Source organism: Schistocerca piceifrons, chromosome 11, assembly GCF_021461385.2.
Source record: "Schistocerca piceifrons isolate TAMUIC-IGC-003096 chromosome 11, iqSchPice1.1, whole genome shotgun sequence".
Classification (NCBI taxonomy): Eukaryota; Metazoa; Arthropoda; class Insecta; order Orthoptera; family Acrididae; genus Schistocerca; species Schistocerca piceifrons.
Window position 1 is genome coordinate 58,534,068 of NC_060148.1, and position 18,881 is coordinate 58,552,948.

Sequence of the window (18,881 nt, forward strand, 5' to 3'; positions counted from 1 at the left end):
GATGCCTCAGAACATGTCCTACCAACCGGTCCCTTCTTCTGGTCAAGTTGTGCCACAAACTCCTCTTCTCCCCAATTCTGTTCAATACCTCCTCATCAGTTATGTGATCTACCCATCTAATCTTCAGCATTCTTCTGCAGCACCACATATCGAAAGCTTCTATTCTCTCCCTGTCCAAACTATTTATCATCCATGTTTCACTTCCATACATGGCTACACTCCATACAAATACTTTCAGAAAAGACTTCCTGACACTTAAATATATACTCAATGTTAACAAATTTCTCTTCTTCAGAAACACTTTCCTTGCCATTGCCAGTCTACATTTTACATCCTCTCTACTTCGACCATCATCAGTTATTTTGCTCCCCAAATAGCAAAACTGCTTTACTACTTTAAGTGCCTCATTTCCTAATCTAATTCCCTCAGCATCACCCGACTTAATTCGACTACATTCCATTATCCTCGTTTTGCTTTTGTTGATGTTCATCTTATATCCTCCTTTGAAGACACTGTCCATTCCGTTCAACTGCTCTTCCAAGTCCTTTGTTGTCTCTGACAGAATTACAATGTCATCAGTTCTTCAGTATGTGGTATGTGCTGAATAATGTCAGATTTGTTCTTTTGCCGTTCATGCAACAGGATAATGCTCAGCCATACACTGCCCGCAAAAAAAAAACCCTTCAATGTACACTGCAAAATCTGCAGCAACTTCTTCAGCCAGCACAATTTCCAGACTTGTCTCCAATCGAGCATCTACGAGATATAACGGGACAAGAAGCGACTCGTGCAACTTGTCAACTAACATCTCTAACAGAACTAGGTGAAAAAGTCAAGCAGGGGTGGCATAATGTATCCCGGGACAATATTCACCATGTGTATAATCCACTGGAGGCCAGAGTCTGTGCCTGGAATGCAACCTGTGGAGGCTACACCACACACTAATATGGGTGTTTCAGCACGGGTCAATACCTGATACCTCAGAACTGCTTTTGCTATTATTTGGAAAAAATAATCATTTCGTGTTCTCCATATGCACTGTTGCATCAATAAACCAATACAAACACACAAATATATGTAGTGCAGTAAAAGTGTTGTGTGCTAAAAACCAACACACACAGGTGGAAGAAAAGGAAGAATGGAGTAAATAACAAAAAAAGAACAAGTAACCATAAGAAATAACACTGTTGATAGCAGTAAGTAAAGCATACAAACTGTTCATGATCCTAACAAACAAAATTAAACAATGGAAAATCCAGGATGGAATGTACCAGTATAATGAAAACGAAAGTTGCTACTCACCACCATGTAGTGGAGATGCTGAGTCGCAGATAGGCACGACAAAAAGACTGTCACAACTACAGCTTTCGGCCACTAAGGCCTTTGTCAACAATTGACCACACACACACACACACACACACACACACACACACACACACGACTGCAGTCTCAGGCAACTGAAACCACACTGCAAGCAGCAGCACCAGTGCATGATGGGAGTGGCGACTGGGTGGGGGTAAGGAGGAGGCTGGGGGAGGGAAGGGGAGGGATAGTATGGTGGGAGTGGTGGACAGTGAAGTGCTGCAGGTTAGACCCCCTGTGGTTTAACAGCGCAATTTGGAGAATGCTCAGGAAGCAAAGGCAGTTACACTCGCGGTACAAGAAAGATCGGGAGAATGAGGACAGGCAAAAGTTAGTAGAGACTCGTGCTGCTGTAAAAAGAGCGATGCGCGAAGCATTCCACCACTACCACCGTCATACCTTAGCAAAAGATCTTGCTGAAAACCCAAGGAAATTCTGGTCTTACGTAAAATCGGTAAGTGGGTCGAAGGCTTCCATCTGGTCACTCACTGATCAGTCTGGCCTGGCAATGGAAGACAACAAAACGAAAGCTGAAATTTTAAATTTAGCATTTGAGAAATCTTTCACACAGGAGGATCGTACAAACATACCCCCGTTTGAGTCCCGTACAGATTCCCGTATGGAGGACATGGTGATAGACATCCCTGGGGTTGTAAAGCAGCTGAATGGGTTGAAAATAAATAAATCGCCAGGTCCTGATGGGATTCCAATTCGGTTTTACAGAGAGTACTCTACTGCATTGGCTCCTTACTTAGCTTGCATTTATCATGAATCTCTTGCCCGACGTAAAGTCCCGAGCGACTGGAAAAAAGCGCAGGCGACGCCTTTATGTAAGAAGGGTAGAAGGACGGATCCTGAAAATTACAGACCAATATCCTTAACATCTGTTTGTTGCAGGAACATATTCTCAGTTCAAATATAATGAATTTCCTTGAGACAGAGAAGTTGATGTCCACACATCAGCACGGCTTTAGAAAGCATCGCTCCTGCGAAACGAACCTCGCCCTTTTTTCACATGATATCTTGCGAACTGTGGATGAAGTGTATCAGACGGATGCCATATTTCTTGACTTCCGGAAAGCATTTGACTCGGTGCCCCACTGCAGACTCCTAACTAAGGTACGAGCATATGGGATTGGTTCCCAAGTATTTGAGTGGCTCAAAGACTTCTTAAGTAATAGAACCCAGTACGTTGTCCTCGATGGTGAGTGTTCATCGGAGGTGACGGTATCATCTGGAGTGCCCCAGGGAAGTGTGGTAGGTCCGCTGTTGTTTTCTGTCTACATAAATGATCTTTTGGATAGGGTGGATAGCAATGTGAGGCTGTTTGCTGATCATGCTGTGGTGTGCGGGAAGGTGTCGTTGTTGAGTGACTGTAGGAGGATACGAGATGACTTGGACAGGATTTGTGATTGGTGTAAAGAATGACAGCTAACTCTAAATATAGATAAATGTAAATTAATGCAGATGAATAGGAAAAAGAATCTCGTAATGTTTGAATACTCCATTAGTAGTGTAGCACTTGACACAGTCACATCGATTAAATATTTGGGTGTAACATTGCAGAGCGATATTAAGTGGGACAAGCATGTAATGGCAGTTCTGGGGAAGGCGGATAGTCGTCTTCGGTTCATTGGTAGAATTTTGGGAAGATGTGGTTCATCTGTAAAAGAGACCGCTTATAAAACACTAATATGACCTATTCTAGATTACTGCTCGAACATTTGTGATCCCTATCAGGTCGGATTGAGGGAGGACATAGAAGCAATTCAGAGGCGGGCTGCTAGATTTGTTACTGGTAGGTTTGATCATCACGCGAGTGTTACGGAAATGCTTCAGGAACTCGGATGGGAGTCTCTAGAGGAAAGGAGGCATTCTTTTTGTGGATCGCTACTGAGGAAATTTAGAGAACCAGCATTTGAGGCTGACTGCAGCACAATTTTACTGCCGCCATCTTACATTTTGCGGAAAGACCAAAAAGATAAGATAAGAGAGATTAGGGCTCGTACAGAGGCATATAGGCAGTCATTTTTCCCTCGTTCTGTTTGGGAGTGGAACAGGGAGAGAAGATGCTAGTTGTGGTACGAGGTACCCTCCCCCCACACACCATACCCTGGATTGCGGAGTATGTATGTAGATGTAGATGGGGGCAGGGTTGGTTGGTTGTTTCGGGGAAGGAGACCAGACAGCGAGGTCATCGGTCTCATCGGATTAAGGAAGGACGGGGAAGGAAGTCGGCCGTGCCCTTTGAAAGGAATCATCCCGGCATTTGCCTGGAGCGATTTAGGGAAATCACGGAAAACCTAAACCAGGATGGCCGGACGCGGGATTGAACCGTCGTCCTCCCGAATGCGAGTCCAGTGTCTAACCACTGCGCCACCTCGCTCGGTATGGGGGCAGGGGAGAGATGGGGAGGGAACAGAGGTAGCAGGAAAGGAGGGAAGTGAAAAGACTGGGTGTGATGGAGGAATGACGACTGTGTAGTGCTGGAATGGGAACAAGGAAGGGGCTGGATGGGTGAGGAGAGTGAGTAACAAAGGTCGAGACCAGGGGGTTACGGGAACGCAGGATATATTGTAGGGAGAGTCCCCAGCTGCTCAATTCAGAAAAGCTGGTGATGGTGGGAAGGATCGATATTGCACCAACTTTTCTGAATTGCGCAGCTGGGAACTCTCCCTACAATATATCCTACGTCCCCGTAACCCCCTGCTCTCGACCTTCGTTAGTCACTGTCCTCACCCATCCAGCGCCTTCCTTGTTCCCATTCCAGCACTACACAGTCGTCATTCCACCATCACACTCAGTCTTTTTATTTCTCTCCTTTTCTGCTACTTCCACCCCCCCCCCCTCCCCTCCCCCCCCACCTCTCCCCTGCCCTCTGTCTAACCTGCAGCACTTCACTGTCCACTACCCCCATCATACTACTGTCCCTTCCCTTCCTTCCCGTCCCCAGCCTCATCCTTACCCCCCACCCCCCACCCCACCCCACACACAGTCGCGACTCCCATCATGCACTGGTGCTGCTGCTCGCAGTGTGGTTTCAGTTGCCTGAGACTGCAGTCGTGTGTTGTGTGTGTGTGTGTGTGTGTGTGTGTGTGTGTGTGTGTGTGTGTGTGTGTCATCAATTGCTGATGAAGGCCTTAATGGCCAAAAGCTTTAGTTGTGACAGTCTTTTTCTTGTGCCTATCTGCGACTCAACATCTCCGTTATATGGTGAGTAACAACTTTCCTTTTCATAATATTGTAACAAACAAAATTGAAAGAGGAAAAAAATTACTTTGTTATATTGACCACTGAAGACACTTTAGAATAAGGCATAGTGTGTTTGGTCTTAATAAGACTTTCTTTACAGTTGCAAAATACGGTAATTAACCTACAGAAATTGAAGATTCATGTGAAATTCTTTCAGCAAGGCTCAGTGTCAAAGGTGGGCATAAAATGGTAACTAGATCTTTCTGTCACCCACCAGAGTCTTCTCCTGATGTAATCAAAAACTTTATAGAAAACTTCAGTTCACTTGTACATAAGTTCTTCAATCATATTGTAATTATCAGTGGAGACTTTAATCATCCAACAACTAATTGGGAAAATTACAGTTTTGGTGGTGGTGGGTGTGGTAAGACATCCAGCAAAAAATTACTAAATGCCTTCTCTGAAAACTACCCAGAACAGATAGTTCAGAACCCCACTCATGATTGAAATATATTGGATCTAATGGCAAGAAATAGACCTGGCCTCTTTGAGGATGTTCACACAAGAACTGGTATCATTAACAATGACAAGGTTGTGGTAATAACGTTTACCAAAGTACGAAGGATAAATAAAAGATATATATGATCAGTAAACTAGATAAAAAATCAGTAGTGTCATATCTCAATGAGGAACCTGAAACATTCATCAGAGGGCAGGAGCACGTGTAGGAACTACGGATCAGGTTTCAAAAAATAGTTGGCAATGCACTGGATAGATATGTACCCACTAGAACAGTTCATAACGGGAGGGAACCTAAAATTTCTAAAAGAAACAGATATTGCTGCATAATACGTGTAAAACAAATTGGAGGCCTATCGATAGAGAGATCCTGAATGAAATGCGTTTGGCTGTCATGAGAGCAATCTGTGGTGCCTTCAATGACTTCTGTAGCAGAATATTGTCAAGTGATCTTTCACAGAATCCAAAGAAATTCTGGTCTTATATGAAGTCTGTTAGTGGCACCAGAATTAGTTTCCAGTCCCTAGTGAATAAGACAGGAACTGAAACTGAGGGTAGCAAAGCAAATGGTGAAATGCTTAACTCGTTTTTCAAATGCTACTTTAAAAAGGAAAACCCAGAATAATTGCCCCAATTTAATCCTTGCAGCATTGAAAAGATGAATGAAATAAGTTTTAGTGTCAGTAGTGTTGAGAAGCAACTGAAATCGTTAAAATTGAACAAAACTCCAGGACCCAATTGAATCCCTATCAGATACTATACTGAATTTGTGGTGGAGTTAGCCATTCTTCTAAACGTAATCTATTGTAGATCCCTCAAACAAAAACCGTGTCCAGTTCTTGGAAAAAGCAAAGGTCACACCCTTCTACAAGACGGGTAGTAGAAGTGAGCCACTAAACTACCATCCAATATCCTCGACATTGATTTGTTGTAGAATCTTAGAACATAATCTGACCTCAAATATAATGAGATATCTTGAAAAGAATGACTTCCTCAATGCCAACCAACACAAATTCAGATAACATAAATCACGTGGAAACCTACTCGCACTTATCTCACAACATACTGAAAGCTTTGGATTAACGCAGTCAGGTAGATGCAGTATTTCTCGATTTCTGAAAAGCATTTGACTCAGTGCCACACCTATGCTTATTGTCAAAAGTATCATAATATGGGGTACCAAGCGAAATTTGCGACTGGATTGAGGACATTTTGGAAGGGAGGATGCAGCAGAGTCGCCGTCATCTGTAAAAGTAACTTTGGGTGTGCCCCAGGGAAGTGTGTAGGGACCATTGCTGTTCATGTTGTATATTAATGAACTTGCAGACAATATTCACAATAACCTCAGAATTTCTGCAGACGATGCAGTTACCTATGATGAAGTACTGTTGGAAAGAAGCTGCATAACTATTCAGTCACACCTTGGTAAGATTTCAAAGTGGTGCAAAGACTGGCAACTTGCTTTAAATGTTCGCAAATGTAAAACTGAGCATTTAAAAAAAAAAAAAAGAAAAAAAAAACGTAGTATCGTGTGAGTATAGTATCACGGACTCATTGTTGGAATTGGCCAACTCACATAAATACCTGGGTGTAACACTTTGTAGGGATATGAAGTGGAATGACCACATAGGTTCTGCTGTGGGTAAAGCATGTGGTAGACTTCGGTTATTGGCAGAATACTTGGGAGGTGTGATCAGTCTACAAAGGAGATTGCTCACAATCACTTGTGCAACAAGTTCTAGAATACTGCTGAAGTGTGTGGGACCCATACCACACAGGACTAACAGGAGTTTTTGTCAGTTGGTGCTTCAGGGACCACAGTTGCTAATGCCATAACTGTCTGCATCATAACGTAAGAAAAAAGAAGTGCCGAATAAAAACCTGAGGTGAAAAAGGCAAAAAATGCAGTCAAGTAACTTTAAAAGAGTAGTAGCTAAGGATAAGTATGTCCGTAGGAAAAATTTCTCGAAACATCGTCAAGATAGCAGAGGCCCCACAGAGGGGATCAAATTTGTGTCGCTGTGGCGACAGAAAGAGTGATTGACAGAATGAGTGTCATCCACTAACTGACACAGCAGACGGCAACTGCAGAAGTAAACATAAACAGTTAGAAAATTGGCACCGGACCAGAAACTGGTGCACTGTCAAGGGCTAAGAGCAGGAGGCACAGAGTGGGGCAAGGTTGCCGATTAATAAATGGCTGTGACTAAAACGACAGTGTCCTATACGCCACTGGGCTACAATGACCTCCGCAAGACATGCGGGCCGAGAGGAAGTCGATCACGCTATTGTGAGACGTTTAACGTCCCAGAGCTTGTCCCCTGAAAAGAAGACCACTGTGCACCCCAAAGTGATACTATGTGCCGACAGACAGCAACGTGTGAAGAACGCCCGAGGGAACAGAATGACTGGCAGGCCGAGGGAGGAGAGCTGCAGCCTTTGCAGGAGCATCAACAGTCTCGTTCCCTGGCACGCCGACGTGAGTGGGAACCCACGGGAACGCTACATTAGCTCTCTCCACAGGAAGCGATTGGAGGATCCGTCATACTAAAGGGTGGGCTGAGTACAGCATGTGAAGGCTCTGGAAAGGACTGACAGAATCTGACCAGATGGCACAGTTGGGAAGCCCGTGTCGCCAGATGTACTGGGTGGCCCGATGAAGGGGGTAGAGCTCCGTGCTAAAATATCGAGTGCCAGTCGAGAAATCGATATCGAAAAGGATCGTCACCGAGTACGAAGGCACAGACGACACCACGGTCGGTCTCGGAACTGTCGGTGTAGACGGAGACACTGTCTGCGAGCCACGTGCCAAGTGTGAGAAACTCACTGCGATGCACCGGCTCAGAGTAATGTCCGTAGTGAAATATGCTCACTATTTTTATATAGTTGAATTTAGCATATTTCGTGACAGTACTCACTTTTCCGTGGATATTTATGAGATGATATTTGACTTTTTTGTGTTGGATTGAGTCGTCTAGTGAAAGTATTCCATAATGCTGTTTCGTCGGCTGCAGAAATGTCCCGGTTCAATGCGTTTGCCTCATTTTTGGTGCTTCAAATACCATTTTTCCAAATGTGCTTCCTTCTTGATGTTTATATAAAAAAGTAGTAGAATAACTCATTTTTGCAGGTCACTTGCAAATTATTATAACAGGGACCCGTACATTGTTCCATCGTCACACACCGAGTGTTCACTGCCTACTGACCACGGTCAAAGACGACTCTAGCGTCAAGGACATTTCACACGACACACGAGCTTCCACTTGTAACCAGTCTCTTTGATATTATTTGTCACATCTACTAATATTAATCGATATGCTGTCACTCTCGAATATATAAGCAAATTAACATAAAATAAGGCAAATTACAATTCACAAAAAATATTCTGACAAAAATATAAGAAAACATTTACAACCTCCCTCATTAGATTTGGTATCGACAAATCCGGTAGAAAATAACACATCTCCCAGATCCCTTACAGTAGGAAGTGAATGGAGTCCGAAATTAATGGGTACCTCGGCACGAAGCCGGGGCAGTGAAGAGCTTGTGCCCACGAGGAATGTGGCAGAGGGTGTAAAGCAAAGCTGTCGAAGCAGCAAACTCGGGGAGGCAACAGAGAAGGCGGGTGCAGTCCGTACTGGCTGTCGAGGGAATCGTCAAAAAAAAGGAGCACAGGATGGGTGACCGGGCACAGAAGACAGTCTGCCTGCGTGATGACTGAGGAGGACATCCTGTCAGCAGAACAATGGCAAGTAAGCAGCTTCAGCACAAATGCTCTCAACGGGACTAGTACAAAAGGCACCAATGGCTAAATGTATCCCACAATGGTGGACGGTTTGAAGATTACGTAAGATAGAGGGATATGCGGATAAATATACGATACATCTACAATCCAGTTTTGAACGGACAAGGGACCAGTATAAACGGAGGAGGATTGTCCGATCCGCTCCGCGTGAGGTCTACATCTACATCTACATCTACATCTATATGGATACTCTGCAAATCACATTTAAGTGCGTGGCAGAGGGTTCATCAAACCACCTTCACAATTCTCTATTACCCCAATCTCATATAGCGCATGGAAAGAATGAAGGCCTGTATCTTTCTGTACAAGCTCTGAATTCCCTTATTTTATCTTGGTGACCGTTCCTGCCTATGTAGGTCGGTGCCAACAAAATATTTTTGCATTGAGAGGAGAAAGTTGGTGATTGGAATTTCATGAGAAGATTCCGTCGCAATGAAAAACATCTTTCTTTTAATGATGTCCAGCCCAAATCCTTTGTCATTTCTGTGACACTCTCTCCCATATTTCGCGATAATACAAAACGTGCTGCCTTTCTTTGAACTTTTTCGACGTACTCTGTCAGTCCTATCTGGTAAGGATACCACACCACACAGCAGTATTCTAAAATGACGGACAAGCATAGTGTAGGCAGTCTCCTTAGTAGGTCTGTTACATTTTCTAAGTGTACTGGCAATAAAATGCACTCTTTGGAAGCCTTCCCCACATTTTCTGTGTGTTCCTTCCAATTTAAGTTGTTTGTAATTGTGATAATTACATATGTTGTTGAATTTACAGCTTTTAGATTAGACTGATTTACTGTCTAACCGAAGTTCCTTTTAGCATTCATGTGGATGGCCTCACACTTTTCATTATTTAGGGTCAACTGCCACTTTTCGCACTATTCCGATATTTCTTCTAAATCGTTTTGCAGTTTCTTTTGATCTTCTGATGACTTTTTTAGTCGATAAATGACAGTGTCATCTGCAAACAACCTAAGATGGCTGCTCAGATTGTCTCCCAAATTGTTTATATAGATAAGGAACAGCAAAGGGTCTATGACACTACCTTGGGAAAGGCCATAAATCACTTCTGTTTTACTCGATGGTTCTCTGTCAATTACTACGAACTGTGACCTCTCTGAAAGGAAATCACAAATACAGTCATGTAACTGAGACGATATTCCATATGCACGCGATTTCACTACGAGCCGATTGTGTGGTACAGCGTTCTGGAAATCCAGAAATACGGAATCGATCTGAAATCCCTGTTCAATAGCACTTATCACTTAATGTGAATAAAGAGCTAGTTGTGTTTCACAGGAACGATGTTTTCTAAACCCATGTTGACTGTGTGTCAATAGACCATTTTCTTCGAGGTAATTCATAATGTACGAACACAATATATGTTTCAAAATCCTGCTGCATATCGACGTTAACGATATGGGCCTGTAATTTAGTGGATTACTAGTACTACCTTTCTTGAATATTGGTGTGACCTGTGCAACTTTCCAGTCTTTGGGTACGGATCTTTCGTCGAGCGAACGGTTGTATATGATTGTTAAGTATGGAGCTAATGCATCAGCATACTCCAAAAGGAACCTAATTGGTATGCAGTCTGGACCAGAAAACTTGCTTTTATTAAGTGATTTAAGTTGCTTCACTACTCCGAGGATATTTGCTTCTACATTACTCATGTTGGGAGCTGTAACGCATTTAAAAAAAAAAAAAAAAAAAACGTAGAACATTGAGGAAGTGAGTACAACGGGCTGACAGGTGAGAGACGTGGTGTGACCTGTGCAACTTTCCAGTCTTTGGGTGTGGATCTTTTGTCGAGCGAACGGTTGTATATAATTATTAAGTATGGAGCTAATGCATCCGCATACTCCAAAAGGAACCTAATTGGTATACAGACTGGACCAGGTACCGGGTGGGGGGGAGGGGTGTGGGGAGGAGGGGGGGTGGGGGGGGAGGGGAGGGGGGGGAAGGTAGAACATTGAGGAAGCTAGTACAAAGGGCTGACAGGTAAGAGACGTGGGAAGACCAACAGAGTTTCCTATCAAACATGAGTCCCAAGAATTTCAGTGCATCAATGAAAGGAAGGAGGAATGAGCCAAGAGGAAGGGCCAGGGGAAGAAACTCCCAGCACCACCAGAAGTTCACGAAGACAGTCTCGTCATCAAAAAAGTATAAGACACTGTCGATGCTCCACGAGTAGAGACAATCGAGACACCACTGGAGGCGCCGCTCGAGTAGGCAGGCTCGCTGAGAGCTGATATAGATAGCAAAGCCATCGACGAAAAGAGAGCCTGAGATACTCGGTAGGAGACAATCCGTAATAGGGTCAATGGCTGTGGCAAATAAGACGACACTGAGCACAGGACCCTGGGGCACCACCTTCTCTTGCACAAATATGTCTGACAGAGCTGAGCACATATGTACCTTAAAAATTCCAAGATAAAAAGGAGCAGGCTGCAAGATCCCCTCACTTTTAAACTGACACTGTTATTACTCAGCTTAGCCGTGAGACCGTAGAGGGTGGTATATGTGACGTACAGTATGACTGGTCACCATTTCCACCCGGAATTTGCGAGTGTAAGTCGGACCTTCCTCGATCCACCTCGGTGGGTCGTGTCGTCGGATTTCCTCCTACCTGTGCGCGGTGCAGCTCTCGTAAATGACGCCCCGTGCAGATTCTTCATTGGCGCATCGGATATCTCTGTCGGTGGAAGCTAATTATCTGCAATTGCTGTCGATCAACTTTGGGGTATCTATTTACTCGAAATTAACATTCAGAATGCTCTAATATCACTTTTATTCCTATTAGATCAATAATGAAACCTTCGTGTCACAAACTACTCGTAACCGAGAGCACAGCTACCATCGAACAAGACAGGAAGAACTCGAAACCCCAACTGCCGACTTTGGCGCACAGTCCGTATCTCTTACTAGTTTCGTCACAATTCGTGGATTTCCGATCAAGTTCGTACTTACTAAGATATGCAATTGTTAATGAACGGGTGTGAATTTTAACGAGGCAAAATTATGATAAATAGTTTTAAACATCCAGAGGCTCCTCCTAGTATTCATGTTGTCATAAATGACTTCAACGGTGACTTTGGCGCCAAGATGGCGGTACTTCCCGTCACGTATATTTCCCAGGCTAACGCTTGTTGCTACGGTCCAGCGCCGAACCCCACCCCGTTACGCGCGACATATGGTCGCTTCGTCACCTAGCCAGCCAGTGTGGGAAATGCTCTCCGACTCATGGCCAGCTACGGACTACAGCACTTCCTAACTATTGTGAATACATCAATAAGAGACACTAATTTATTAAAACTGGTAAAAATGTCTTCCTCACGTAAGAGGCACCGTACAAGGCGACCCCAGAAGCCCCATTCATACATAATACGGTGGACACCTCTCCTCCAGCAGGTCCCATATGTCTTCTCCAAATCAAAAAAACATGTCCTCAGTTTGGCACTTACACAAAGAAATGTTCATAATACGAGTGGACAAGGTAACAAGATGATCACCTGCAGAGCAGTGCTGAAGGAATCCACAGTGGACATTATTGAGGAGATTCCGAGACTCCGGCCACAACACTAGCCGATCATTAATCGTACACTCCGTCACCTTCCAGACGTCACTGGTGAGGGGCATTGGGCAGTACCTGGAAGGAAGGTATTTGTCCTTACCAGTCTTAGTTACAGGAACGAAAATGGCCTCAGACCAGCGACTGGGAAATGTGCCATCTGTCAAAATGCAGTTACACGTATAGAGGAGAGAGTGCAGGCTCTGAGGAAATAGGTGTTGCAATATCAGAATGTGAACACCGTCTGGTCCCGAGGCGGATGACCAGGATGAAGAGACTGCACATTTAAACTCCTTCATAGTAAACGCAATTTTGTAGCATTCACGACTTTGGGAGGAGAAAAATATCATTTTTGCCTCCGCCACCTGTTTCGGAGGGAGGAAGGCAGGATGACAGTGGGTGAAAACCAAAATGTCTGCAAAATATCAGCCCGAGGAGTTGGAGATGTCGAGAGAGTCTACAATAACATTGTTCGCTACGGTCAGACCGGGAACTGAGGTTCCTGAAACCCGACAGAGATTTTACCAAACAGCAGGACAGGAGATGGAGTAAAACTGTTAAGAGCTTTGAAAAGAAAGCCAACTAGCATTTCCGCTATCCTTGAAAATGCAGCAGCCCTGCACAGTAGCTGTTTATAATTAATACAGTTCACCATTGTGTGACAGTGTTTAAAAATGTGAAGAGCTTGTCGCCGCGTGTGGAGTGCATCACGGCACGCCTCGGTCCACCAGGAAATGGGGGCACGTCACGGCGACGAAGAGGTACGAGATAGCGAACATTCTGCAGCAGGAAGGATAGCGTCTGTAAGGTATTCTACCTGGTCTCAGTAGCAGGGAAATGGCGTTTGTCAAAAGTGACCAGTGAGAAGTAGAGTTGCCAGTCAGCTTGGGAAGCTGCCACTTGGTTGGATCCACAGTTGGGATGGGCATTGGAAAACAAATGATACGGGGGCAAATGCTCACTCGAGTGTGTGTCGGAGAGAATAGACCACTCGAGACGGCGAGTAAGCCGAGCGGGACAGAAAGAAATGCACGAGTGGGAAAAGAAGTGCGTGGAATTGGGAAGAAATGTGGGTCTACCCGTGCTCAAACAAATTAGATCGAGCTGGCTGAAGACGTTTACTCGGAGAGAGCCTCTCGGACAGGGGTGTGGGGAGCCCCAAAGGGGACGGTGGCATTGAAGTCACCAAACAGCAGAAGAGAGGAGGAAGTTGAGCAACAGGTTGCAAAATGTCTGCCCTGGTGACAGCAGAAGGTGAGGGTGAGCAGACAAATAGGGGGTATTGGACGTATACAGAGAAGGGCAGGACAAATGGTCACAGGTTGTCTGATCCAAGGGAGAGTGTAACAGAGATACTGAAGGAACTGAACTGAAAGATTCTTTGAAGATAGACGTGAACTATCCTGAGAAAGTCTGTTAACAATGTTTCAAGAACCAGCTTTAAATGATGACTCTAGAAATATACCGCAATCCCCTAAATGTCACTCACATAGGGATTGTGAGGATAAGATTAGAATAATTACTGCACTCATAGAGGCATTCAAACAATCATTCTTCCCGTGTTCCATATGTGAATGGAACAGGAAGAAACCCTACTAACTGGTACACTGGAATCTACCCTCTGCCATGCAGTTCACGGTGGTTTGCAGAGTGTAGATGTAGATACAGCTGATATTTGCTGCTGTTATACGGCATTGAAAACTACAGGTTTTTGTAAAACTCAATATTTGCTCTCAGCCAGTTACAGCGAAAATGAATAAAGACAAGCTGTGCTTTGCTTCTGAGAGATCTGAAGGGAGAATAAAAATGAAGGACATCATTTTCAATGATAATGTGATAGAGTTTTCTGCAAAGAATGAAAGAAGGAAAAAATAACTATAGGCAAACATTTGCCACCAGAACCAAGAATAGAAATAAATTAGTGGTTTACATAGCACCATTAACTTCTGATTATTGCTTACTTCAAGCCAGTTTTGTCAGGGGAAAGGAACATCAAGAAAGAAGCAAAAAGGATGATTATGTTTTCAATAAAGCATAAAGAAAAAAGATGGCTCAACAGTACCAAGCAACATCAGGCCTGTCCAAAGACGGATGCTCGAAAGGAACAGATACAGTGAACAGGAATCAATGAATAATAAACTACAGGTTGCACAAAGTTTGTGCAAAGATTTTCTACAGATAACGAAAAAGCACAATGCAAATGTGGTTAATATATATTCTGATATACAACAGAATTAGCCAATACCTCTTCTTACGTGAAGTATTCTATTCAAGACTGATCTGGCTTACAGTTCATTTATTATGATTCATTCCTGTGCACACACAAAGGAAAGGACCACTTCTTACACTTGGCTTGAAACGGAAAGACCAATAGAATGTAACCTAGTATCTGCTGTTCTACCGTATTTTCTCAGAAACCTAGAGGCGTCCAGCCAAAAAACAGTCCAAATGAAATTCATTATTTTCCGACTCTTGTACCAGTCAAAATCAAAATACAATAACGATGTGCACAGGTAATGGCCTTCACGGAAGAAAGCAGAAAATTTAATAAGCTGACAAAGTAGTAGAGTGCATAAAGGCTAGTGGAAAAAGGAAGATATTCTTTTACTGACTGCATAATATAAAGTACTGGATCAATATGGCATTGTCAAGATACTAAACAGAGATTGAGCTGCAAAGGATCTCAAGCCCAGTGCACTGAAAGCCCTACAATCTAAGATGCCTTTCAACATAACTACTCAGCTTATGAAAAGGTTAAGAAGAAGTTACTGTGGTCAATATTGAACACTTATAATGCATGTCCTGTGCAGGGCGAGCTGCAGAGATCCAGAAGCTGCAGTCAAGAAGTGATGAAAGCACAGATGTTGGAGAACAACAACATGGCCAGTACGGAAAAGAAAAAGTATGTCTTAAAACTTATCAAGTAATGATACCAAAGAAGGAAAGTTGCTACTCACCATATACCGGAGATGCTGAGTGACGTTAGTGCCTATCGCGACTCAGCATCTCCGCTATATGGTGAGTAGCAACTTTCCTTCTTTCGTATTGTTACATTCCATCCTGGACTTTCCATAATAGGTAATGAAGTATTTTAAAACACTAGAAGGAGCAGATGAGATTTATAAGGACATTGTTCAGAGTGATCAATAGAATTACAGTTTTGTATTGTTGTAGCCAGTATTCTGAGCTGTATCTGAATGTCATCTGTTGCTATTTTGCATTTATGATTACGAAACGATTATGGAAAAGTTTGATACTGAAGTGTGATATAGCAGTACATTATTGTATTTTTACGCACAATAAACAATAAAGAAGCATTCTTTGAAATTAATGTTAAAGATAAAAAAGAAATGGAAAAAATCAATTTGAATGGGCATGTTAACAAAACTTTTAACTTCTGTCTTTACATTTATCCATCTTTGAAAAGAAAAGAAAAGAAAAGAAAAGAAAAAGGAAAAAAAATCTCGGAAACTTTGTCCCTCTATTCTGAAATAAACAATGAAAACTGTAAAAAAGTCAAACATACACTAAAAAAGCTGCGTAAATGTTAAATTATTCCATTTACATAATTAGTATTGGAGTACGATATTTAAAAAAATTCATTTCATCAAAAATTCACATTTTTGTGATTATCATGTTTTGAAAAAATGCTCCTGAAATATAAGACTAGTGCTTCACATGTTACAATTTTCTTTTTCAGCAGGTGTAAAAAAAAAAAGAAAGAAAGTATATTAAAGGAAAGTGTAACACACAGAAGGAAAACAAAATAACTGGCAGTTTTCGTCCTTCAAACTCAAATTTAATGTGTTGAAAACAATTCCAAACCTGGCGTGCCTCTCAATACAGTACCTACTGGTGAACTTGACAAATGCAAGCCTGCCCAGAAGAGAACTCACCTCCATAGTCATCGTCCACATAGTCCGCATTGTAGAAATTCTTCCTTTTGCGACCCCAGGCCTTCGCGTCCGGCAAGTCGTCGTCCTGCTCGCCGTCCAGGTCACTGGCCATGCCATCACTCTCGTCGTCGTCGTCATCGTCGTCATCGTCAGAAGCTACTCCGAGCACTTCTTCCTGCAAATAAACAGACAGCTTCTGCACAGCTGGCCGAGAGAGATGACAGGTATAAATACTGCTCTACTACAAAGTAAGGGAGGGCCTACCATCAACTAAATTATCTGGTTACAAAATTTTTTGCGACAGAGTCCTTGTGTAAAAAATTCTCGGTTTACTTTCTGTGTCAAATTCAGATAAAATTCAAAGCTTTCAATGTCTACCTCCATTGTCATCATTGGGGCTAAAACTGGCTGTCGTGAGCTGGTGATGCTCCCTCTTTTATACTCCACAGGATTCGCTATATTACGTCACGGTGCAAATGTGGACACGGCGGGTACAGACGTGGTGCTGTCCACATCCACAGATTTTGTTTGCACTCTCTATCCAGCACTGCGGCCGTGCGGGGTAGCCGTGCAGTCTGAGGTCTGAGGCCCCTCGCCACGGTTCGTGAAAGTTTGCCAGACAATAAAGGAAAACTCTTCTGTGTACGAATATGAGCTATAAGTCCTGTAACTTAGGTAGAGGTATACACTGCGAGCCACTTTCGTCAGTCCGTTAGGAGGTCATACACGTTGAGAAACCACTGATTTCGAGCTCACCGATTGCGAATTGGAGGTAAAAAGTGATGCAGCCCTGTCCCATTTGTAAGCAAACAGCCCTAAATGCCATACACGGAGGCCCTCGAATGACGAGGCGAGCGGCAGACTTCCAGACCGAGAAGAGTTCTAGTTTGAGCAGCCTCAGATGACTAACAACCTACAGCAAATCCTATGTATGTGAGCACTATATTCAGTTAAGCTTGCACACTAAGGAGGAGTTGCAAAGCTCGCCCGTGCGTATCGGGTCGGTGTATAAGTTCCTAGAGTTTCTACGTAACTTAAATAAATGCAACAGACCCACACAACAGAGTCTTTAGCCATCAATAGGATACTGTCCTTAATTATGTACAACAGGCTGCCACAATGGGCTCAGTTTTCAAATCTGCAACTACAGAAAACACGTGGTTTTGACGCAAAGACCTTGTCGAGCCACATCTGGAACACGTCTTCACCTGGAAAAGCTGTTCCTTGAAGGTTATTTCATAGGAATCACTCAATAGAGGAAAGTCCACTGGACCTGACGGGATACCAATTCGATTCTACACAGAGTACGCGAAAGAACTTGCCCCCCTTCTAACAGCCGTGTACCGCAAGTCTCTAGAGGAACGGAGGGTTCCAAATGATTGGAAAAGAGCACAGGTAGTCCCAGTCTTCAAGAAGGGTCGTCGAGCAGATGCGCAAAACTATAGACCTATATCTCTGACGTCGATCTGTTGTAGAATTTTAGAACATGTTTTTTGCTCGAGTATCATGTCGTTTTTGGAAACCCAGAATCTACTATGTAGGAATCAACATGGATTCCGGAAACAGCGATCGTGTGAGACCCAACTCGCTTTATTTGTTCATGAGACCCAGAAAATATTAGATACAGGCTCCCAGGTAGATGCTATTTTTCTTGACTTCCGGAAGGCGTTCGATACAGTCCCGCACTGTCGCCTGATAAACAAAGTAAGAGCCTACGGAATATCAGACCAGCTGTGTGGCTGGATTGAAGAGTTTTTAGCAAACAGAACACAGCATGTTGTTATCAATGGAGAGACGTCTACAGACGTTAAAGAAACCTCTGGCGTGCCACAGGGGAGTGTTATGGGACCATTGCTTTTCACAATATATATAAATGACCTAGTAGATAGTGTCGGAAGTTCCATGCGGCTTTTCGCGGATGATGCTGTAGTATACAGAGAAGTTGCAGCACTAGAAAATTGTAGCGAAATGCAGGAAGATCTGCAGCGGATAGGCACTTGGTGCAGGGAGTGGCAACTGACCCTTAACATAGACAAATGTAATGTATTGCGAATACATAGAAAGAAGGATCCTTTATTGTATGATTATATGATAGCGGAACAAACACTGGTAGCAGTTACTTCTGTAAAATATCTGGGAGTATGCGTGCGGAAGATTTGAAGTAGAATGATCATATAAAATTAATTGTTGGTAAGGCGCGTACCAGGTTGAGATTCATTGGGAGAGTGCTTAGAAAATGTAGTCCATCAACAAAGGAGGTGGCTTACAAAACACTCGTTCGACCTATACTTGAGTATTGCTCATCAGTGTGGGATCCGTACCAGATCGGTCTGACGGAGGAGATAGAGAAGATCCAAAGAAGAGCGGCGCGTTTCGTCACAGGGTTATTTGTTAACCGTGATAGTGTTACGGAGATGTTTAATAAACTCAAGTGGCAGACTCTGCAAGAGAGGCGCTCTGCATCGCGGTGTAGCTTGCTCGCCAGGTTTCGAGAGGGTGCGTTTCTGGATGAGGTATCGAATATATTGCTTCCCCCT

General features: G+C 43.4%; 1 protein-coding gene across 1 annotated transcript in view; it reads right to left on the bottom strand.

Annotated features, from left to right (window-relative positions):
- Nucleotides 1–18,881, bottom strand: part of LOC124720275 (something about silencing protein 10) — a 201,032-nt gene that overhangs the window by 150,650 nt on the left and 31,501 nt on the right. The window contains exon 3 of the mRNA XM_047245591.1: nucleotides 16,345–16,519. Within this exon, the coding sequence (XP_047101547.1) occupies nucleotides 16,345–16,519 (175 nt within the window). The remainder of the gene's footprint in view (nucleotides 1–16,344; nucleotides 16,520–18,881) is intronic.